This window comes from Chelonia mydas, chromosome 2 (assembly GCF_015237465.2).
Source record: "Chelonia mydas isolate rCheMyd1 chromosome 2, rCheMyd1.pri.v2, whole genome shotgun sequence".
NCBI classification, from domain to species: Eukaryota; Metazoa; Chordata; order Testudines; family Cheloniidae; genus Chelonia; species Chelonia mydas.
This window is the reverse complement of record NC_057850.1, coordinates 66619363-66643090: the sequence shown is the minus strand read 5'-3', so window position 1 is coordinate 66643090 and position 23728 is coordinate 66619363. Positions and strand designations below refer to the sequence as shown.

Genomic DNA, 23728 nt, shown 5'->3' with positions numbered 1-23728 from the left:
AATCTGAGAAGAAACCATAAAACCCATATGATTCTTAGAATAAGACACAAATAATATACATGATTTTCAAAAACTTTTAGTTCTATCTAGCTAATCAGCAAGGGCCTTTCTCACATCCAAAGTATGTAAAATAAATTCTTCCTTATTAGAAAGTGACTTTTGGAAAGATATCGGCAAATTAATTCTCTGATGGATATGAAATGAACGTATTTGCGATGAATGTGATGAATCAATATATGCAATTACGTGTTCTTTAAATCGAGAACTGTCAACAAATCCATAACTGAAAGTGAAGGAATTATGGAAGCCAAAGTTAACATGCAGAACCAAAACTTCTGAATGTATTTGTTAAGGTTCCTTAAATCAAAAATTGGACAGAATTCCCCATCCTTTTTCTGTACCAGTGTCAGGCCTCACGGGTATTGAAACCAGGAGTCCTGGGAATTATCTCACTCCAGTCCTCCACCTAGCAGCTCACAGACAACAGCTGGAACTGGAGTCCATGAAGCCCAACGGCGGCATAAGCCACGTCCCTACACTCTGATGAGGAGAGCTCCAAGGCTCCTGATTGGGCCATAGCCCCTATTTCAGAGGGAGAGAAGGAAACAGGACATACAATTAAGCTTCACCCTGCCATGGAATGCTGGTCTGATATTTACCTCTTCCTGCCTCCTGATCCTGACCTCCTGATCTGGCCTGACTCTTGGTAACTGCCACCTGTTTCCTGCCCTCTGGTTTCTCATCTGATCCTGACTTCCTGGCATCTTGATTCGGCCTGAGTCTTGGTAACTGTCTCTTGATCCCTGTCCTCCAGTTTGTCTCTCAGTTCTGATCTCTTGGCATTCCAGACTTGCCTGATTCCTGGTAATTTCCTCCTGGTCACTGGACCTTTGGCCCGCACCCAATGCTAACCCCTAGGACAGGCCGCCCATGCATTGCCGGTGCTAGTCCATTGGAGGCCCTAAGCAGGAATATTTTTGGCATCCCCCCATAATACTGAAACAGGCTAATTCTAATAATAAAGAGGAAATGGGGGTTCCCTTGAGCTGGTTGAGACCCTAAGAAATTGTTTACTCTGCTTATGCCTAGTGCCAGCTTTGTGCCCATGCCCCAGCCCAGACAACCAGAAAGTACTGGGAATAACACCCTTGATTTCTCTTGTATTTGGGCACCTCCTCGACTTCCCCCCTATCAGAAGCAATTTTTCCACCTCTGAAAGTAAAATAGCCTCATGAAAAATTGGAAGGGCATAGTCTGTGAAACTTAATGTAATTTGCCTTCAAGTGTCTATAAAATGGGCTAGCCTTTCTCTAAACTGAGGGAGGAAATGGTCCTGACTGGTTGGATCTTGACACCCAATCATTGTAGAATAAATACAAAATTAAAGTCATCTTAAGTTTGGTTAAGGGAATATTTTGTAAAGAAGGGCCCTAATTTGCATGTAAAAGAAAGTCCTTGAAAAGAATGAGTTAGAAGGCCAGACAGAATGAAGTAGGGTTCAAAGAATAACTAATAAAATAAAAAAGAAAAGGAGGACTTGTGGCACCTTAGAGACTAACCAATTTATTTGAGCATGAGCTTTCGTGAGCTACAGCTCACTTCATCGGATGCATACTGTGGAAATTGCAGAAGACATTATATACACAGACACCATGAAACAATACCTCCTCCCACCCCACTCTCCTGCTGGTAACAGCTTATCTAAAGTGATCATCAAGTTGGGCCATTTCCAGCACAAATCCAGGTTTTCTCACCCTCCGCCCCCCCACAGACAAACTCACTCTCTTGCTGGTAATAGCCCATCCAAAGTGACCACTGTCTTCACAATGTGTATGATAATCAAGGTGGGCCATTTCCTGCAGAAATCCAGGTTCTCTCACCCCCTCACCCCCCTCCAAAAACCACACACACAAACTCACTCTCCTGCTGGTAATAGCCTATCCAAAGTGACCACTCTCCTTACAACCTGCATGAAAATCAAAGTGGGCCATTTCCAGCACAAATCCAGGTTTTCTCACTCCCCCACCCCCATACACACACAAACTCACTCTCCTGCTGGTAATAGCTCATCCGAAGTGACCACTCCTCCTACAATGTGCATGATAATCAAGGTGGGCCATTTCCAGCACCCCGGGGGGGGGGGGGTGAGAAAACCTGGATTTGTGCTGGAAATGGCCCACCTTGATTATCATGCACATTGTAGGGGGAGTGGTCACTTCGGATGAGCTATTACCAGCAGGAGAGTGAGTTTGTGTGTGTATGGGGGTGGGGGAGTGAGAAAACCTGGATTTGTGCTGGAAATGGCCCACTTTGATTTTCATGCAGGTTGTAAGGAGAGTGGTCACTTTGGATAGGCTATTACCAGCAGGAGAGTGAGTTTGTGTGTGTGGTTTTTGGAGGGGGGTGAGGGGGTGAGAGAACCTGGATTTCTGCAGGAAATGGCCCACCTTGATTATCATACACATTGTGAAGACAGTGGTCACTTTGGATGGGCTATTACCAGCAAGAGAGTGAGTTTGTCTGTGGGGGGGCGGAGGGTGAGAAAACCTGGATTTGTGCTGGAAATGGCCCAACTTGATGATCACTTTAGATAAGCTATTACCAGCAGGAGAGTGGGGTGGGAGGAGGTATTGTTTCATGGTGTCTGTGTATATAATGTCTTCTGCAATTTCCACAGTATGCATCCGATGAAGTGAGCTGTAGCTCACGAAAGCTCATGCTCAAATAAATTGGTTAGTCTCTAAGGTGCCACAAGTCCTCCTTTTCTTTTTGCGAATACAGACTAACACGGCTGTTACTCTGAAACCTAATAAAATAAAGGGACATTTCTAAAAAGAAGGCTTCTGACCAATAGGGGTGATTGCAGATGGTTTTAAACAAGACAGAGAGAATCTGTCGTAGAAGGAGCCAGCATGGACCTTCCCACCCCACACACCAGTGTTATCTCAGAAATTAGGGCCTATGTGAACCCAGGAGCAACGGAAAAACTGTTGGTCAGGAAGAAGGAGGGGAAGAGATAGGGAAGAAAGGCCTTTGGGGAGAAAGGAAATTGTAAATCTTATCTGGATTAAAACTGGAAATAAGGGTGAACTGTCTCAAACTGGATTTTAGCTGAAGTCAGTGATTGGCAATGACATCCCTTGTTTGTGAAAGGACATAAAAAAGTAAACTCTTAAAGGGTTCATTGCCAATACCTGCCTGACCATATTGAAGCTGACCAATATGGACCTAAGCACCCCTGAGTTTAGCCCAATTGTAAGTATCTTGATTAAGTGCTTACAAATGTTGTGTTACTGTTTGGATGTAGTAAATTGCTTATTATTTAGACTTTTTAGGCATGTTTAGAGCAATTGTATCAATACCATTTGGCCTCTGAATTTAATAAAGGAATTTATGATTAAATTAGTGTTGTAATACGCTGCCTAAAAAATAATTCCAACAATCGTCCCATCAATTCTGAGCCCCAGTGTTTCAAGACAAAGACGTCATGGAGGCAGCAGGTTGCTGAGATTTAGGCCTTGACTTAAATGACCTTTTTTTTATGTTGGCTCTGGAAGGATGTCAATTAGTGGTACTGCTGACATCTTATATTAGGCGAAAAATAGGATAACGATGACTTGGGACAGAATTGTCTAGGATAACGAAAAGAAGGAGTAGAAGGTCTCCTCGTCTCAGAAGAAATCAAGCCCAGAAAATGGGCTGTTGATCTTGCCTCCTTTAGCTATTCCAGCAACTCATCTGTCTTTTCTCTGAGATCATCCCCTTTGAAGGACAGATCCTCTAGTTTAAGTCTGGTATCCAGGGCCAGAGAAGAGCAGCAAACCCAAGCATGTCTCCTCATAGCAGGAGTCAATGTTCTAGCAGCAGAGTCCGAGGCACTAAAGGAAGCCCTGAGTTCTTAGCCACATTCTGGGGAAACAGTAACAATGTCCTCTGTTCTTTTCTTTCTTTCAGATGAAGAAGAAGCACCGGTGATTCTTGCCTCTTTCTGGAGACCTTCTGTTTCACAGCTGGATCCAAGGAACAATCAGAAGCTAAACAGTGAACTTCAGCTAACACCATCACTGCATCTTTTGGAACCAAAGATGGACCTGGAATCAAAACTGATGGAACTGTTGCCAAAGCCAAAGACTTAGATTTGTATCCTGCATTGGATCTGGTGCCATCTATCTCCCTAGCAGCCAGAGCTGAAGGTGAAAATCTAGATTTTAGAATCATAGCAGTTCTGTCATATGGGCTGGATCTGATAAATCCGAGGCATGGGATCTGGCACTGCTAACAGTGGCTGATTTGTCCTTAGGCCTCTTTTGCTTATAACAGTAACAGTCAGAGCCAAAGACATGGACAGCATCACATCCAATACAAGACTCAAATCCATGCTGCTAGTTTCTGAAGAAGAGACTGGAAACAACCAGGATTTCGAAGCTGTGGAGGCTCCGTTGGAATTGGATGGATCCGAGAAGTCTGATGCATGGGATACAGCACAGCTGAGAGTGGTCATCTTAGCCCTCGACTTTTTCTTGGGACGCAAGACAGCTGAAGCCAACCACGTGGCCCTCGGTTCTGACATAGGTAGCTTCAGAGGTAGCAGAGGGAACCAAAGCTGGACCTGATGGGGCTCCAGTTCCTGGAGCACTTCAACAGTTTTGACTTACCGGAAGCCACAGGAGTCAAGACTGGCCTCTTGGACTTTGGATCCAACAACTGTCCAGATCCAGAGGGATGAGAAGAAGGAGCTATAATTGAGCCTGTCTGTCCTTGCAGACTCTGAGTCTAAAAGTCTGTCAAATAGAACACCTAGAAGGAGAGAAGCCCTCTCCCAGGCACTTGAGGTACCACATGTGGTCGTCAGACACAGGGAAGACAGTGGGACATGAAGTGGACCTCTTGAATCCCATCTTCTCCTTCAGTTCTGCCATAACCTGGAACCGAGCTATGCACTAACTGACTATACCTATACTAACACTAACTAGCTACAAGAAAGAACACTTCAGGCAGAAAGGACTCCAGATCCAAAGAGACTGGAGCGGTTCAATTCCATCCAGGCATGCGGTTTGAAGGAACTGAGGTGGTGAAGAGCTCAGGTCAACCCACCCCTTATATCCTCACTTTCAAAACATTTGGATATGTTGGGGGGGGGGGGGGGAGGAATGGACACGTGAGTGTGCTCTAAGGTACACTGCTAGGAGAGGGTCCTACTTAGATACCACTAGGCAGAGCAATACCCATAAGTGGGAATATACAGAGCCACTTGAAGAACTCTATAATCTGAGAAATCTTTCATCATGCTGAAGTTTTCTATGCCTCTAATCATCTGCAATAGCCTTCTTGGTACCTTTTCTATATGTCCCTCGGCCTGCGCCGCTTCCAGCAGCTCCCATTGGCCTGGAGCAGCGAACCACAGCCACTGGGAGCCCTGATCGGCTGAACTTGCAGACGTGGCAGGTAAACAAACCGGTGTGGCCCACCAGGGGCATTCCCTGCACAAGCGGCGGAACAAGTTTGGGAACCACTGCTCTAGATGATGGAAATGGAGACAATGTTTGACTAAGATCCAAAGAAGTCATTAAAAGCTCTGTCCAAATCATTTAAAGCTCTCTCTAGAGATGCTCCAAACAATAAAAGTGTCATCAAAGGATGCTTGGATGAGGTTGTTTCTGCTGGTAGGATCTTTATCTGGTGCTGCCTGCCCTGTGTTCTTAGATTCCAGAATTTTGCATAGGAGTTAGCCAAGAAACTGGGAGCAACACAGGCCAAGCTGTATAACAATGCTGGGAGTTGTCTTTGATTGGCTGGTGATGTTTTTCTGCAGTGGGGGTTCCTAGCTGATGACTTCTTCTGGGGCTGGGGCTGAGGAATGACAGAGGGCAGTTCAGACCATGGCTATGTGTGCAATGGTAGCTCTCAGAGCAAGAGAGGAGGATCCAAACTCTCATTTGTGAGCACACGTTCAAATTTTACAGCCACAAATCGGGAACTCCAAAAGACTTCCTGCTACATCAGCTGAGGTGTAGGAAGGAAAAGCTGGTCTTTGAAACTGCAGAAAATGTGTAAGCTTCAAGTCCTATTGGACTTGGTATCACGTTAGTAACTCTCAGTTGATGGATCTTTGATTTATTTAACCCACGTCTTCTCCAATGATGCTGTAATAGGAGAAAACCTTCTTAGACCCCTGTCATAACCATACAGCTAAGGGTAGCCTAGAATTCCTCCTTACTTGTAAGGGGTTAAGAAGCTCAAATGATCTGGTTGGCACCTGGCCAAAAGGACCAATGGGGAAAGAAGATACTTTCAAATCTGGGGGGCGGGGGAGGCTTTGTTTGTGCTCTTTGTTTGGGTGTTCTCTTGGGAAGCAGAGAAGCACCAGGTAAGAAAACTCCTTCTCCTATAAACCATCCAAAAGTGAGTCTCAATATTGTAGAAAGAGTAAGTAAATAAGGCAGGGCGCATTAGATTACCTTTTGTTTTCAACTTGTGAATTTTCCCTGTGCTAAGAGGGAGGTTTATCCGTGTTTTTTTTGTAACTTTAAAGTTTTGCCTAGAGGGGAATCCTCTGTGTTTTGAATCTGATTACCCTGTAAAGTTACCTTCCATCCTGATTTTACAGAGGTGCTTCTTTTACTTTTTTTCCCTTTATAATAAAGTTCCGTTTTTTAAGGATCTGGTTTACCTATTGGTTGGTATATTATTCTCAAGCCTTCCCAGGAAGGGGGTGTAGGGCTTGGGGGATATTTTGGGGAAATAGGAATTCCAAGTGGTCCTTTCCCTGATTCTTTGTCTAAATCACTTGGTGGTGGCAGCATACCGTCCAAGGACAAAGGATGTGTGCCTTGGGGAAGTTTTTACCTAAGCTGGTAGAAATAAGCCTAGGGGGCTTTCATGCGAGTCCCCAGATCTGTACCCTAGAGTTCAGAGTGGGGAGGGAACCCTGACATGGTGGCAGAGCGGTGGGATCATTTTGAACCAAAAGCACAGTCGGATTTTAAAAGTACAATTTTTTTTTCCTTTTGGCTGCTTGGAAAGCAGGGAGGTTTTGTGGGGTTTTGTTAAGGATTTTTTTTTAAGCTGTGAGCACCTGGAGTTTTTTTTTTCTGTCTGAGGGCAGGGTAGTTAATTTCCTGCAGGAAAATTCACAAGTTGAAAACAAAATGTAATCTAACACGCCCTGCCTTATTTACTTACTCTTTCTGCAATACTGAGACTCACTTTTGGATGGTTTATAGGAGAAGGAATTTTCTGACCTGGTGCTTCTCTGCTTCCCAAGAGAACACCCAAACAAAGAGCACAAAAAAAGCCTCTCCCCTCCCACCCCAGATTTGAAAGTATTTTCTTTCCCCATTGGTCCTTTTGGTCAGGTGCCAACCAGGTTATCTGAGCTTCTTAACCCCTTACAAGTAAGGAGGAATTCTAGACTATCCTTAGCTATATGGTTATGACAACCCCCTTCAAAATGAAGCTATTTGGGAAGGTGTGGAGAAGAGCGTTTTGACATGTTCAAGATGGAGTGGATACAATACACTCATTCAGCCAAATGGGACAATATTTTTTAATAGCTAAGTTATTGAACTTGCCTGGGAGCAGGGGGATCTCTTTTCTTCTGGATGAAAGAGGAAAAGGATGGAAAGATAGGGGTTGATGGAGGAGGAGGAAAGGAACCAAAACTCCACAGCACTGCTGGAAAGGATCTGTTGCTGCTCCCATCAAAGAAGTCGTCTTGGTGGTCAAGTATAGCATTCAGTGATCACTCAGTGCTTAAGGTATTTGAAGGACTGTACCAGCCTTGAAGGAACAGGGTGGCGCCTACAACCAAAATTCTCTAGGTATAATCAAGGAAGTCCCCTGCCCCGGCCTGGACCTGGACTACTTAAATAGGAAAAAGACTGAGCAGGAGACCAGAAGTCATGCAGGTTTCTCAGGCACCAGGAAACTAGCCTGACTGGGCACAAAGATTTTGTCTGATGCTAATTTTAGGAGCTCTGAATTAGGGCCCTGAGGTAAGGGCCTTATGAACTTTGTTTAAAAGATGGCTTCTTCACTGTGACCTTCTTGAAGAGGACATATCTGTTTCGTTAATTTGTTTTGGCGTCCCCTGGCTTGAATACTTTACATGGTGCTTATAAGAGATCTGGTTTGTTCTGTATCCTGTTCCAGCTGGCTGTGCATAATAAATAATAGGTTCAGTGCCTTGCCCAGACTGACTGGGACACTCAGCCCACAAAGACACAGTTCCAGTAACATAACATGTAGGCAGTTCACCCCAACTGCCAGTAGAGGATGCAGCCACTTTATACAAATACAGGTTTCAGAGTAGCAGCCGTGTTAGTCTGTATTCGCAAAAAGAAAAGGAATACTTATGGCACCTTAGAGACTAACAAATTTATTTGAGCATAAGCTTTATGCATCCGATGAAGTGAGCTGTAGCTCACGAAAGCTTATGCTCAAATAAATTTGTTAGTCTCTAAGGTGCCACAAGTACTCCTTTTCTTTTTAATGTAAAAGTAGCATCTTACTCACAAACTAAAACTAGAAAAAAGGAATAAGTGGCTTTCCCATCTATTTGTACAGAATCTAAGTGCTGGCTTCCCCTCTCACAGGGTCCCAGAGCCCAGGCTTCAGCCCGAACCTGAATGTCTACACTGCAATTAAACAGCCACTGAGCCCGAGCCCAAGTGTTGATGCCTGTGTGTCTTAGTTTTACCCCTCAAAATTAATGTGTGTCTGGAAATTCTTGGAAGCTTCAACACTCCACTCTCACCCACACCAAAACCTGTGCATTTTGAGCAGCATGTAATAGGATAAATAGTCCCTCCAAACCATACAGGAAAGGAATATTAACAATTCCCTGTTTCAGATGTGATGCATTGGTCTTTTGTGCTGCCATATTGTATCGCAAACTTACATCCAAAATATGCTGCCCACTTTCACTCCCAAGCAGGGTCCAGTGTATTCCATGATTAGAGAATCTGATGCAGAATTTACTCCTTGTAACATAATTGTACTCCAGAATCTCAGCGCTCTCTTGTTTAATTGTTTGTAGCCTTTATGTTTGCAGAGATAACCTTGACAATGTGAAGTGAGAAAATCAATGCAGTAATGTCTTCTTGAGTCTATAGAGAGTCTGAAACAACACCCGTAAGAGGTGTTCTCTCCTCTGCTCATCTCATCCCTGCTCTGCTCATCTCAATCAGGGCCCCATGAACTCTGTCTCCTTCTATCCCCAGGAGTGGAAGGAGACAGAAGTGTAGGATGGTGGGCTGACTGCCAAGGCACAACGAAGCCAGCTATGTGCGCCACTTTCCCCGATACACACTGGGGGTGGGAGAGGGACATTCTGACTCAGACTGCCTTGCCAACATTGTAGGAGCCAAAATCCTGGGAATCAAGCTGGGTCACTTGGCCCTGGTCCACACGGGGGGAACGGGGGTGGGGTGTCGACCTAAGATACGCAACTTCAGCTAAGCGAATAGCATAGCTGAAGTCGGCGTAACTGGCCGTGAGGACGGCGGCGAGTCGACCACTGCCGCTTCCCCCATCGACTCCGCTTCTACCTCTCATGTGCTGGATTTCCGGAGTCGACGGGGAGCACGTTCGGGGATCGATCACTACCTGCTGATCTGGTGGGTAGTGAAGACCTGCCCTTGGAGAGCAGGGGAAGACATGGAGAATGAAGAGTATTTTCTAGTAGTGAATAAGTTATTAATATTGGCACCAAATTTAGGGGCTGCCACTGCAGAATTTAGTTCCAATGCACCTATTGCAGGCCTTGAAATTGTTTATTGGCTGCCCACTAGCCAGAGATAAATATAAACAACTAGCTAAATCCCTGCATGTGAGATGCAGAGGTAAGGTGTTACCGAGAAGGCCAGGCCCCCTAACCCCAAGCTGTTGGGAAAGGGGAGGATGCAGAGGTTTCTCCTGGGATGCTGACTGTAGTCTCTGTTTGTGGGTTTCATCTTTTATATCAGCCTCTAGATAAGGGAAGTCATAGAAATTTAAAACTTTCTGTATTGGGGGAGTTTTTCAGGCTCTGTATCTACTGCATTAACTTCATCCACTATGCCTATGATTCTAATTTAAGCAAAAAACCCACAATCTATCATGTGCCTGGCAGTTCTAATATTTATAAACCCATACCAGTACTTATGTTCCTTTTCTACAGTAGGCTTTTTCTTAATAATTTCCCACCACTGCTACAAGAAGGGGGCCACATAAACAATAAGTACATTTTGTTACTACCAACTTGGGCTGGAGAAGAACCAATGGCCTCGCTGAAAGCCTCCATCATTCCTATTATCTATGATGGCTCAAAATGCCCAGGAAATGTCAACAAATTCTCATATCTATCAGTGATCCCTATCTGAGTGCAAGTACAGTTCAGGATACCAGTTTTTAATAATCAAATGATAGCATCTCACAGTACAATAGTGTTCAGAGAGAAAAATGTCTTACCATGCCACAGTTTTCCACACATACTAAGTATGGATGCCACCATGAACCTTCCGTTGTCCCATGACTTACTGGAGAAATCCTCATCTAGGCCATTCTTTCTCTTGTAAATGTGCAGGAGAAGATTTAAAAAGCAACTAACGCTTATGAAAATTAAAAGAGGTGCAAAGAATATTATGTTTAACACCCAGAAGATGAAGGCGATATAGTATAAATAGTGGTACTCCACACCAGTCCATTGTTCTAATACGTAAGTCAGCCAGGTCGAACTCATCACTGATTCCTGCCATGAAGTAAGGGATTCACTTTTACTTAACATCTTCTGTTAAAAATATTAGGCAAACGGAGTCAAACTCTCTTTGTAATCAAAGCAGCTTCTTAATCTTGCCCCTAGAAAGAGAGAACACATTGTTCATTTATTCCTACTACTACCAGAGAAGTTGCAGACATGCTTTCAATGTATTTAAATGATGTTCTTAATATCCTGTTTTTCTCATGTGAAGTAGGACTTCGATAGAACTATTTTTAAACACATTGCAGTAGTGCCAGAGGAAAATCAGCAGAAGAAGGGACTGACCGCAGCAGAGGAATCCTGGCAGTGGCCAGTGATGGACTGAAGTGTCATGGAAGGCCCGTGCAAGGGGAATAAGGAGCAACATTGATGGGCATTAGGTGATGGTTAGAGAGAGGGAGCGCTGAAAGAATAGACCTGAGATGCAAGAGTTTTTATTCAGAACAAGATTCAGTGAGTGGTAATCTTGGTGAGCAAAAGAGCTGTTCCAGGGCTGATGATCAAATGAGGGGAGGCTGAGGAAATGAGGCTGAAGAGGCAGCAACTAATGGGTCAGAGGAGACACGGACACGGAAAGTGTATTCAAAGAGTATGAAGGAGGACTGCATCGAGGCAGAGGGAAAACTAGCAATCAGAGAGGAAGGTGGTCAAGGTACCAAAATAAGGAACCTGCTCCTTCCTAGATGGTCCTCTCCCCACTTGCTTCTCTCCCTCCCACTGGAAGCCATTATGAAACCTTAACTATAGTGCTTGGTGCTGCTATAATAAAAGGAAATAAATATCAGCGTCAATACAGCTATCTTTGAGTCTTTGCTTAACACATCAACTTTCAGTGGTATCAGGTTGTTCTACAATTGTTTTAGGTATTGTGAGGACCGATTAGCAAATTTTTGCAAAGGACTTTGATATGAAGTGGTACTAAAAAAAACAACACCCTAGATTCAGAGCCATGCCCTGTATTATAGTAATTATCAGACCAAAAGGTAGCTAATTTCCCGAATACTTTGCTCTCCTTCTCTTGTGCCAGCAGTGGTACTATCCAAAATTCAATACACCGGTAACACACAAGAATAGGATAAATAACAAAGTGGCTTGCAGCTGCATTTCAAGAAAACACCTATGATTGTGGAGACAGATTAGAACCCCAGGTGTTTATGGTTTACTAAGGTGGGGCTGGCAGTATCACCTATGAAGGTTGCCTGACACTCCCTATGATAAAACCCTGTTTTAGGTTGTTTATAACTTTGCCAGACTTAAACAGTTTGGGATGAAATTTTCCATGCCAGGTATCTGCCTCAGGCTAAATTGTTCTGGGAAAATTTCAGCCAACACAATTTATCTGCCATGGCAGAATGAGTTCAGGGGAAGATGTTTTTCCCATATAAAAAAAATATTCTGGTGATCCAACCCCCTCCATGCTTTAGCGCTAGGGATTAAAATTTGGCAGGGTGCAGCCTTTGTGTCAGTAAGGTGCCTTTTGCTGTCCCCATGAAAATCCACCCAAATTTGGTGAAGTTATAAACCTTTGAAAAATCATAGTTCATCCATGCTCAGTAGAGACTTCAAGTTTAGGAGCCAAACTCCTCTAATATAATATCTGCACTGAGCATGTTCCCGTATATGGCTGAGCAGGACTCCCCCCGCAATTTTGGGCTGGTAATATTTAATAGTCTTGTCATAGGAAATATTTCTAAAATTAAGACTACAGGAAAGCAAATATTCAATGGTCAGAAGCTTCTACAAATGCTAAAGCTAATGACTGAAAGATAAATAAACCAAATAAACTGATATAAAACTGCAACTCCCACAACTCTTAAATTGGAAACCTGCCATTGTATTTGACAAATATCCTTATATGGACACTGTCAACTTTAAATCATATCAGCCCCAACAATAGTCAGTTAGAAATAGTTTCAGCTCCTAGCTGTGCACCTGAACCCATATGCCATTGTTTGTGAGTTTTCAATCACATTTTAGTCTTTAATTATATTTTCTTCCCTTTGCTCCATGGAAAACCCAACCAAGAGAACCTGATTGGCTGCACAAGGGGACTGGTGAAACTGTCTATACACAAAATGCAATCATGTGAACATAGGAATTGTCAGATGGGCCAGTGTTTAATTTGGTCCAGTGTTCTGTCTCTATCAGTGACCATTATAAGATGCAAGAAACGCTGAAGTGGGCATTTATGGAATACCTGATCCTATTCTGTTCTCTTTAAACTCTACAGAACACCCAACATTCTGGTAATCTAGTGCCCATCAATTAGAAGTTAGTTAATCCTTGAAGAATAAGAGTTGATCACTTCCATTTTTCTTAAATATTACCTAACCTTCCAGCAGATGTTCCCTGAATCCATATAAACATCTAACTTGTGTGTGTCTGGGTGGCCTGCTAAACTCTTGGCCTAAATGATATATTGTGGCAGAGTTTCCACGTGCTAAATATGCATTAGGTAAAAGATCCTTTTATGCCTTTTGAATTGGAGCCTGTTAATTTCCTTGGAAGTCCCCTTGCTGCCTTATGAGAGAGGATAGGGTTGAGAGAAGCTTAGCAAACTATCGCCTCTTTTGCCTCCATCTCTAACAGTCCCAATCTTCCCAACCTCTCTTCCTACACAAGCTTTCCCCGGCTTCTCAGCGTCATTTTTGTTTGTTGCCCCTGGCTCAGCCCCCCTTCTGTCAAATGCACAAACTAAACTAAAGGAACTGCTGTAGCCGCGTCTTCAGTTGCTGTCACCAGCAGTAATCTGAGCTCCACCACTAAACATTTTTCAGACAAAATGCCCCCGAAAGTAGCTCAGCAAATTCAGCTGCCCGCTCGCTGGCCGTGGCTCGCCCCGCGCCAGGTGAAGACGGTACCGGAGATAGCGCGTGTGACGCTCTGCCGGGAACCCCCGAGGCCGGGGCGCCGCAGGCTGCCGAGGGGCTGCTCCGAGCTCGCGAGCCGCACCACCGCGCAGGGCACAAGGCGGAGGGAGGCGGCCGCGCAGGGCAGAGGCTGCGCCGCAGCCCGGGGAACGGGAACCCCGCGGCTGCTGCGCGGGCCGCTGTCACGCTGCGTTGGGCGCGCTCGCCTCAGGGGAGCAGCCGCCGCGTGGAGCCCGCCCGTCCCCACACGCGTCCCCCGGGACCGAGCGTCCCCCGCGCTCCCCGGCGCCGCGCTGGTAAATACCAGCCGGGCCCCGCGCTCAGCCCTGCCCGCCCGCGGGTCCGATTCCTGCTCCTCACCTGGCTCCGACGGCAGCTCCGGCGTTGAGCTCCTTTTTGTCTCCAGCACAGGCCGCCTCCAGCGCCGCTGGGTCCCGGCCAGGGTTAGCAGGGGGCGGGGGCGGCACCCGGCAGAAGGGCTGGTGCCAGTTTCGGGTGCTTGTGAAAAGCGCCCAGAGGCACAAGCGAGAGCCCCCACCCAACCCCCACCCCATCCTGGGCCCGGTCCCCGGGGCCCCCAGCCTTGGGAGTGAGCATGAACCGGGAATGAAAAAAAAACCCCGGGAACGACAAAAGTTTTAGCGATGAAGAGCGCTGGCCTGGGAGCTGGAGGAAGCTAGCACCCCACTTGGGGGTGGTTTTATTCTGTGGACGGGAGAGCTGGCTCCCAGCGATAAAGAGCGGCCATCCACCTTACAACCGGGTGGGTGCAACACCAAAGCTGCGCTGTTGTGAGGGTCACATTGTAGACAACCACTATTCCTCTTCCTTCCGCCCCGAATGATAAAACCTGGTCCCGAGGCTCATAAGCCTCCGATAGCAGCGCCCTGGTCTCCACTACAAGTGTAGGTCGAATTTAGCAGTGTTAGATCGATTTAACCCTGCATCCGTCCACACAACAAAGCCATTTTTTTTTACTTAAAGGACTCTTAAAATCGATTTCTATACTCCTCTCTCGATGAGATTATTAGCTCTGAAATCAACCTTGCCGAGTCGAATTTGGGGTAGTGTGGTCGCAATTCGACGGTATTGGCCTCCGGGAGCTATCCCAGAGTGTTCCATTGTGACTGCTCTGGACAGCGCTCTCAACTCAGATGCACTGGCCAGGTAGACAGGAAAGGGCCCATAAACTTTTGAATCTCGTTTCCTGTTTGGCCAGTGTGGCAAGCTGCAGGTGAGTGCAGATCTCATCAGCACAGGTGACCATGCAGTCCCAGAATCGCAAAAGAGCTCCAGCATGGACCGAACAGGAGGTACGGGATCTGATCGCTGTGTGGGGAGACAAATCCATGCTATCAGAACTCCGTTCCAAAAGACGAAATGCCCAAACATTTGAAAAAATCTCCAAAGGGTATGAAGGACAGAGGCTATAACAGGGACCTGCAGCAGTGCAGCGTGAAACGTAAGGAACTCAGGCAAGCCTACCAAAAAACCAGAGATGCAAACGGCCACTCGGGATCAAAGCCCCAGACATGCCGCTTCTATGATGAGCTGCATGCCATTCTAGGGGGTGCAGCCACCACTACCCCACTCCTGTGCTTTGACTCCATCAATGGATTATCACGCAACAGGGATGCACATTTTGGGGACAAGGAAGATGAAGAGGAGGAGGAGGTTGAAGATAGTGCACAGCAAGCAAGCAGAGAAGTCATTTTCCCCGAGATCCAGGAACTGTTTCTCATCCTGGACCTGGAGCCAGTACCCCCTGAACCCACCAAGGTGGGCTCCCGGACCCGCCAGGCGGAGAAGGGACCTCTGGTGAGTGTACCTTTGTAAATATAATACATGGTTTAAAAGCAAGTGTGTTTAATGATTGATTTGCCCTGAAGACTTGGGATGCATTCACGGCCAGTACAGCTACTGGAAAAGTCTATTAATATGTCTGGGGATGGAGCAGAAATCCTCCAGGGCCATCTCCATAAAGCTCTCCTGGATGGTCATTCTTCATGGTCACCTGGTTGAAGTAGGGTAATTTTATTAAGGGAACATTCAGAGGTGGCTGTTCCTGCTGGGCTTTGTGCCTGTGGCTAACAGAAATCTTGCCCGCTGTTAGCCACGCTGTGGGAGGAGGGGTGAAGCGATCATCCCAGAGAATTGGGTGTATGGGTGGGGAGGTGTTTAATTGGGTTTGTTTAATTGTGCTGCACGTTAACCTGAAAACTGAAGCCCTCCTTTTAAATTGCCAACCCATTTTAAATGGCCAACCCAATGGCTGTTTGGTATGGGAAATGAGGGCGCTGCTGTTTGAAACTATTCCCACATGTTATGAAGGTTAAAGATGCCAAAAGATTGTGGCTTACCATGGCTGCCTGCAAGCCGAATTCTGTTGCCTGGCCCTGCGTGTGTGATCTCTCACACCAAACCGGCAGACCCTCAATATAAGAGGCAAAATGCGACCTTGTACCGAATGCACATGTGCTATGTAATGTTAACAGCAAGGTTCACCATGAAAGAGTCTACCCATTGTTCTCTAAAATGTGTCTTTTTAACTCCTACTCTCTCTCTTTTTTTTCCCTCCCGCAGCTGCAAATGTTTCAACGCTCACACTATCATCTCCATCCCAGAGGCTAGCGAAGATTAGAAGGCGAAAAAAACGCACTCGCGATGAAATGTTCTCTGAACTCATGCAGTCCTCCCACATGGAAAGATCCCAGCAGAATGCTTGGAGGCAAGCAATGTCAGAGTCCAGGAAAGCACAATATGAACGCGAGGACAAGTGGCGGGTTGAAGATGATAGATGGTGTCAGCTTGCTGACAGAATCCCTGTGTAACCAACCGCCCTCCTCCCCAAGTTCCATAGCCTCCTAACCCAGACGCCCAAAAATGTGGTGGGGGGGCCTCCGGGCACCCAAGCACTCCACCCCAGAGAACTGCCCAGATAGAAAGCTGGCATTCAATAAGTTTTAAAGTGCAGTGTGGCCTTGTCCTTCCCTCCTCCCTGACTCCTCCCGGGCTACCTTGGCAGTTATCCCCTATTTCTGTGATGAATTAATAAAGACTGCATGAATTTGAAACAACAATGACTTTATTGCCTCTGCAAGTGGTGATCAAAGGGCGGAGAGGAAGGCGGGTGGCTTACAGGGAAGTAGAGTGAACTAAGGGGGCGGGTTTTCATCAAGGAGAAACAAACAGAACTTTCACACCATAGCCTAGCCAGTCATTAAACTGATTTTCAAAGCTACTCTGATGCACACCGCACCCTCCTGTACTCTTCTAACCGCCCTGGTGTCTGGCTGCACGTAATCAGCGGCCAGACGATTTGCCTCAACCTCCCACCCCGCCATAAACGTCTCCCCCTTACTCTCACAGATATTGTGGAGTGCACAGCAAGCAGTAATAACAATGGAAATATTGTTTTTGCTGAAGTCTAACCGAGTCAGTAAACTGCGCCAGCGCACTTCTAAACGTCCAAATGCACATTCTACCACCATTCTGCACTTGCTCAGCCTGTAGTTGAACAGCTCCTGACTACTGTCCAGGCTGCCTGTGTATGGCTTCATGAGCCATGGCATTAAGGGGTAGGCTGGGTCCCCAAGGATAACTATAGGCATTTCAACATCCCCAACTGTTATTTTCTGGTCTGGGAAGAAAGTCCCTTGCTGCAGCTGTTCATACAGACCAGAGTTCCTGAAGATGCGAGTGTCATGTATCCTTCCCGGCCATCCCATGCTGATTTTGGTGAAACGTCCCTTGTGATCCACCAGTGCTTGCAGCACCATTGAAAAGTACCCCTTGCGGTTTATGTACTCGCTGGCTTGGTGCTCCGGTGCCAAGATAGGGATATGAGTTCCGTCTATGGCCCCACCACAGTTAGGGAATCCCATTGCAGCAAAGCCATCCACTATGACCTGCACATTTCCCAGAGTCACTACCCTTGATAGCAGCAACTCAGTGATTGTGTTGGCTACTTAGATCACAGCAGCCCCCACGGTAGATTTGCCCACTCCAAATTGATTCCCGACTGACCGGTAGCTGTCTGGCGTTGCAAGCTTCCACAGGGCTATCGTCACTCGCTTGTGAATGGTGAGGCTGCTCTTATCTTGGTATTCTTGCGCTTCAGGGCAGGGGAAAGCAAGTCACAAAGTTCCATGAAAGTGCCCATACGCATGCGAAAGTTTCACAGCCACTGGGAATCGTCCCAGACCTGCAACACTATGCGGTCCCACCAGTCTGTGCTTGTTTCCCAGGTCCAGAATCAGCATTCCACAGCACAAACCTGCCCCATTACCACCATGATGTCCAAATTGCCAGGGCCCGTACTTTGAGAGAAGTCTGTGTCCATGTCCTCATCACTCTCGTCACCGCGCTGCCGTCGCCTCCTCACCTGCGTTTGCAGGTTCTGGTTCTGCATATACTGCTGGATAACGCGCTTGGTGTTTACAATCATAACTGCTGCGGTGATCTGAGCAGGCTCCATGCTTGCCATGGTATGGCGCCTGCAGGAGAGCAGAGTGGCAGCGGGTGGATGACGATGCTGACAGCAATATGGCGCCTGCACGGAAAAGGGCCGTTACTTTCACGGAGGGAGGGAGGGGGGAGCAAGGGGTAGGCTGGCAGCAGATGGTGCAGTACGACTGCTAGCCATCGTCATCTCCTGGGTGCTCGCCAGCAGACGGTGCAGTACGACTGTAGCCATCATCGTTTCTAGGCAGACAATCTCCATGAGACAAAACTTAAGAGAATGACCTGGAGTCACTCCCATTTATTTCCAGGCACCTCTGACAGACCTCACCAAGGTCGGCCAAGAGCACCCAGGAGATGACGAAGGCTACCAGTCATACTGCACCGTCTGCTGCCACAAGGCAAGGGGTTGCTGCTGCTGTGTAGCAATGCAGTACTGTGTCTGCCAGCACCCAGGAGATGTATGGTGACGGTGAGTTGAGTGGGCTTCATGCTTGCCGTGGTATGGTGTCTGCACAGGTAACCCAGGAAAAAAGGCGAGAAATGATTGTCTGCCAATGCTTTCACGGAGGGGGGGCGGGGCCTGACGATATGTACCCAGAAACACCCGCGACAATGTTTTTGCCCCATCAGGCATTGGGATCTCAACCCAGAATTCAAACGGGTGGCGGAGACCGCGGGAACTGTGGGATAGCTGCCCACAGTGCAACGCTCTGGAACTCGACGCTAGCCTCGGTACTGTGGACGCACTCCGCCTACTTAATGGTCTTAAGTGGGGACACACACAGTCGACTGTATAAAATCGATTTCTAAAAAATTGACCTATAAATTTGACCTAATTTCGTAGTGTAGACATACCCCCGCGTGAGGTATCTTGTTTCGACGGCTCAACTCTGGCTGAAGCAAGGAGAGAGAGGGAAATGGTCACACATATTACAGTACTTCTTTCCAGAGACAGCCTAAGAACTACTAAAATCTTGGCAATATGATTAACATTGAGAAGAGGGATTGAAAAACCAAAGGAAAACAACCTGTCAATGCTGAGTGGCTTCTTTGACCAACTGGATTCCTCAGCTGGAAGTGGCATAGGAGAAATGCACTTTCCATTTTGTAAAAAAGAAACATTGTTGATTTAGCTGATAAAGCCAAAAATTGAGGGGTTAGCTGCTTTTCTACCCTTGCTTTGATTTGATCACAAGTGGAAATAAGATATCTGTTTGAATTTTTATCACAAGGGCCTTCCTCAGTGACTGGGGAAAAGCTTCCTTGGCCAGATGATTCTGCAAGGCATGGGTGACTGTATGTTTATTTTATTCATTTGTTGTCACACCCTGTCAGGGTTCCCTCCCCACTCTGCACTCTAGGGTACAGACGTGGGGACCCACATGAGAGACCCCCTAAGCTTATTTCTACCAGTTTAGGTTAAAAACTCCCCAAGGCACAAATTCTCCCTTGTACCTTGGATTAGGTAACGCTGCCACCACCAAGTGATTTAGACAAACTCCAGGAAAGGACCGCTTGGAGTTCCTACTCCCCCCTAATATTCCCCCAAGCCCCCACACCCCCTTTCCTGGGGAGGCTTGAGAATAAACAAGATGATCACAGACCAACCTTGGGTTTTTTTAGGACACTAAAAAAAAACCCCAATCAGATTCTAAAAGAAACAGAACTTTATTATAAAGAAAAAAGGTAAAAGAAGCACTTCTGTAAAATTAGAATAGAAGATAATCTTACAGGGCAATCAGATTAAAAAACACAGAGGATTTCCCTCTGGGCCAAACTTTAAAGTTACAAAAAGAAAACCAGGAGTACACCTTCCTATCAGCACAGAGAAAATCACAAGCCAAAACAAAAATAAGCTAATGCATTCCCTTGCTAGTACTTACTAATTCTAATGGAGTTGGATTGCTTGCTTCCTTGATGTGTCCGGCAAGCACACAGAACAGACAGACCAAAACCTTCCCCCCAGATTTGAAAGTATCTTGTCCCCTTATTGGTCCTTTTGGTCAGGTGCCAGCCAGGTTATCTGAGCTTCTTAACCCTTTACAGGTAAAAGGATTTTGTGCCTCTGGCCAGGAGGGATTTTATAGCACTGTATACAGGAAGGTCGTTACCCTTCCCTTTATATTTATGACACACCCAAATGCCTTTCTTTAGATTTTCTTGAAATGTGCTAATAAACTGTTTAAATAAAAACTTGGCCCCCTGTATTGCTATCCCCAATCATTCAGAAATAATGAATCAGACACCTCCAAAATCAGAGTGTTACCAACTCTCATGATTTTGTCATGATTCTCTTGCTAATTATTATTTTCCTTAAAGCCTCAACTCCTGGAGTCAAGTGGAAATGTAATGCTTTCAACCTTCATTCTTAAAGAAAAAATAAGTTTCTAGCCCTCGTGGCTGTGGAGACAGCGTCAAAATGTGACACCAGTGTTCCCTAAAGTTTCAACAAGCAGAAGGCAACTAAAGACCCCAAGTCTATTATTTTTACATCATCTCATCATTTTAAAGCCAATCTCATGATTTTTGGTGAGCCTGACTCATGATTTTTGAACATTTGGGGTTGGCAATACTGAAATCACGATTAGTTTAAAAATCCATGAGATTTTTAAAACATAAGGCATTGTGAGTTCCTTTCTTTTTGCCTTCTGAGCTTTTAGGTTACTTTGCTCATCTTTTCATAGATTCCAAGGCCAGAAGGGACCATTGTCACCATGTAGTCTGACCTCTGTATAACAAAGGCCACAGAACTGACCCAAAGTAATTCCTAAAGTATATATTTTAGAAAAACATCCAGTCTTGATTTAAAAATTATCAGTGATGGAGAATCTATCACGACCCTTGGCACATAGTTCCAGTGGTTAATTACTTTCACTGTTAGATATTTACACTTTATTTCCAGTCTGAATTTGTCCAGCTTCAGCTTCCAGCCACTGAATTGTATTAAACCTTTCTTTGCTAGACTGAAGAGCTCATTATTAAATATTTGTTCTTCATGTAGGTACTCATAAACTGTAGTTCTTCTCTGAACTCTCTCCAGTTTATCAACATCCTTCTAGAATTGTGGACACCAGAAGTGGGCATAGTATTCCAGAAGCAATACCACCAAAAACAGAGATAAAATAACCTCTCTACTCCTATTTAAGACTCCCCTGTTTATGCATCCAAGGATTGCATTAGCCCTTTTGGCCACAGCATCACATTGGGAGCTTATGTTCAGCTGACTATCCACCATGACTCCCAAAGTCATTGCCTCCCAAGATAGAGCCCCTCACCCCCACCCTGTTAGTATGGCCTACATTCTTCATTCCTAGATGTATATATTCATATTTAGCCATATTAAACCACCTATTATTTGTTTGAGCACAGTTTACCAAGCAATGCAGATTGCTCTGTAGTAGTGACCAGTCCTCTTCATTATTTACCAGTGCCCCAAATTTTGTGTTATCTGCAAACTTTATCAGTGATAATTTTATGTTTTCTCATAGGTCTTTGGTAAAAATATTTAATAGCATAGGGCCAAGAATATATCACTGCAGGACCCCGCTAGAAACACACCCACTCGATGATGATTCTCTGTTTACGATTACATTTTATACCCATCAGTTAGCCAGCTTTTAATCCATTTAATGCATGCCATGTTAATTTTATGTTGTTCTAGTTTTTTAATCAAAGTGTCATACAGTATCAAGTCAAATGCCCTACAGAAGTCTAAGTAAGACTTAGGCAACACTATTGCCTTTATCAACCAAACCTATAATTTAATCAAAAATAGATGTCAGGTTAGACAGGATCTATTTTCCATAAACACATGTTTATTGCTATCAATCATATTCCCCTCTTTTAATTCTTTATCAGCCACTCCCAGTTGATGTAATTGCAGCCCTATAATTACATGGATCATCCTGTTTACCCTTTTAAAATATTGGCAGAACATTAGCTTTCTCCCAGTCTTCTGGAACTTCCCTAATGTGCCAAGACTTAGTAAAAAAATCAACATTAGCAGTCCAGCAAACTCTTCAGCCAGCTCTTTTAAAATTCTTGGATGCAAGTTATACGGAACTGCTCAATTAAAAATGTCTAACTGTAGTAGTTGCTATTTAGCATAATCCTGAGATGAGACTATATGATCTGTTTTTCCCCCCAAATATAGAACAAATATTTATTTATTGAACACATCTGCCTTTTCTGAATTGTTTTGCTAGTTCTACCATTTCCATCTACTAATGGGTCACTACCATTGTCAGGATTATTTTTCTTTCTAATATACGTAAACGCCTTATTGTCCTTAACTCTGCTAGACAAAGATTTCTCCTTGTGTCACTTTGCTTGCTTTATCAGTTTTCTACAGCTCCTAGCTTCTGATTTATATTCATTACTATCAACTTCCCCTTTCTTCCATTTGTGATATATTATATTTAATAATGATGCTCTTTTCAAGCTCTTTTCCTTAACTTTGAGTGCTAGAAGCTTTTATTAAAAATGAGAACAGATTCTTATGCAATTGCAGGACTGTGTGAGCTAAGGCTTTAAGAAAAACACAAACTGTTGTGACATTTGCAAAGTAACAATTTAAATTGTGGGAATTGACTGCACTGCCTGCCCCTGTAATGCTTTCTGGCACTGACACTTAAATCCTGTCATGTGGAGTTGCTTACCAAATGGCCAGAAGAGTGTTACGTTGCTAAGAAACACCCTGGGGCTCCAACCCAAAAAGCATTTAAGCATGCGTGTAACTCTAAGCAGGTAACTATTTCTACTGGATACCTGAATGCTTTGCTCCACTGGGGCCTCAATGACTCGTTTTACTGAGTGAGCTTTTTGAGCCTTGAGTGAGATGGGCTCCTACAAATCTCTCCTTCACAGAGGTTGGATTGTGCAAGTAATGGACAGCACATAGTTGCACTGCCCCAGGAGCACCTATGAAAGTCACAGTGTAGCTCCTGTTTCCCCCTTGTTCCATAGGAGAAGGCAGTTTCCCCTGCATTTCTCCTCCATGCCACCTCAGCTGTGCTGGCTGCAGTGGCAGGTGCACTGGGTGTGGTGGAGCCAAGCCTCCTCTCCCATCAGTGAGAAGAGGAGCAGCAGCTACTGTCCTCTGCATCACCCTATGGAAAGTCTGATGAGGCACATGATCCATGCAAGGGAGTATGAGCAATTCCCACTCCCACTTTAGTCCCATGTGTAAACATACAGTCAGGCTCAACTGCATCCATAAATTTATTATATCACATTGTATGCATTGTCACTCAGGTCATAGATATCCATTCTTTTGTTACATCAAGATTACATTACAGTCAAGGCCCCCTGTGTAATAGAATTATACAGCCACATACACTGCTGCATAATTTTGTTACCGAATCTAAGATTTCATTGAAGAAGTCTCTAGTTTTTGTGGTACTAAGATAATTTTCAAAATCTGAACTGAATGTACAGTGATATAGGGGCATCTGCTTGAGTTTGAAGACAACTTGAAACAATTTCTCTTGAAGCTGTGGACTGCCCCCTGCATCACAATGGAATGTCAGCTTTGAATCCTAATGATGACACTTCAAATTTCTATATTAAATATTTGGCTGCTGATTGTTTTACCAAAAATATCACCCTAATGTTCTCCTCTGTGGTTGTTGGATGTAGTGGCAGATATTGCAGTGAG

General features: G+C 45.1%; 1 protein-coding gene across 3 annotated transcripts in view; it reads right to left on the bottom strand.

The window, feature by feature from the left end:
• The window catches only part of LOC102936291 (transmembrane protein 68), a 48058-nt gene extending 33700 nt beyond the window's left edge, over positions 1 to 14358 (bottom strand). For 2 of the 3 annotated variants that reach the window (XM_037892606.2, XM_043539614.1), the window contains exons 1-2: positions 13969 to 14358; positions 10450 to 10836 (exon numbers count right to left, since the gene is read on the bottom strand). In XM_037892606.2, coding sequence (XP_037748534.1) covers positions 10450 to 10765 — 316 coding nt within the window. In that variant the 5' untranslated portion in view covers positions 10766 to 10836; positions 13969 to 14358. Of the gene's footprint in view, positions 1 to 10449; positions 10837 to 13599; positions 13731 to 13968 lie in introns of those variants that run through there. The other variant, XM_037892607.2, reaches the window with a different exon arrangement.
• Positions 14359 to 23728: the final 9370 nt, after the last annotated feature.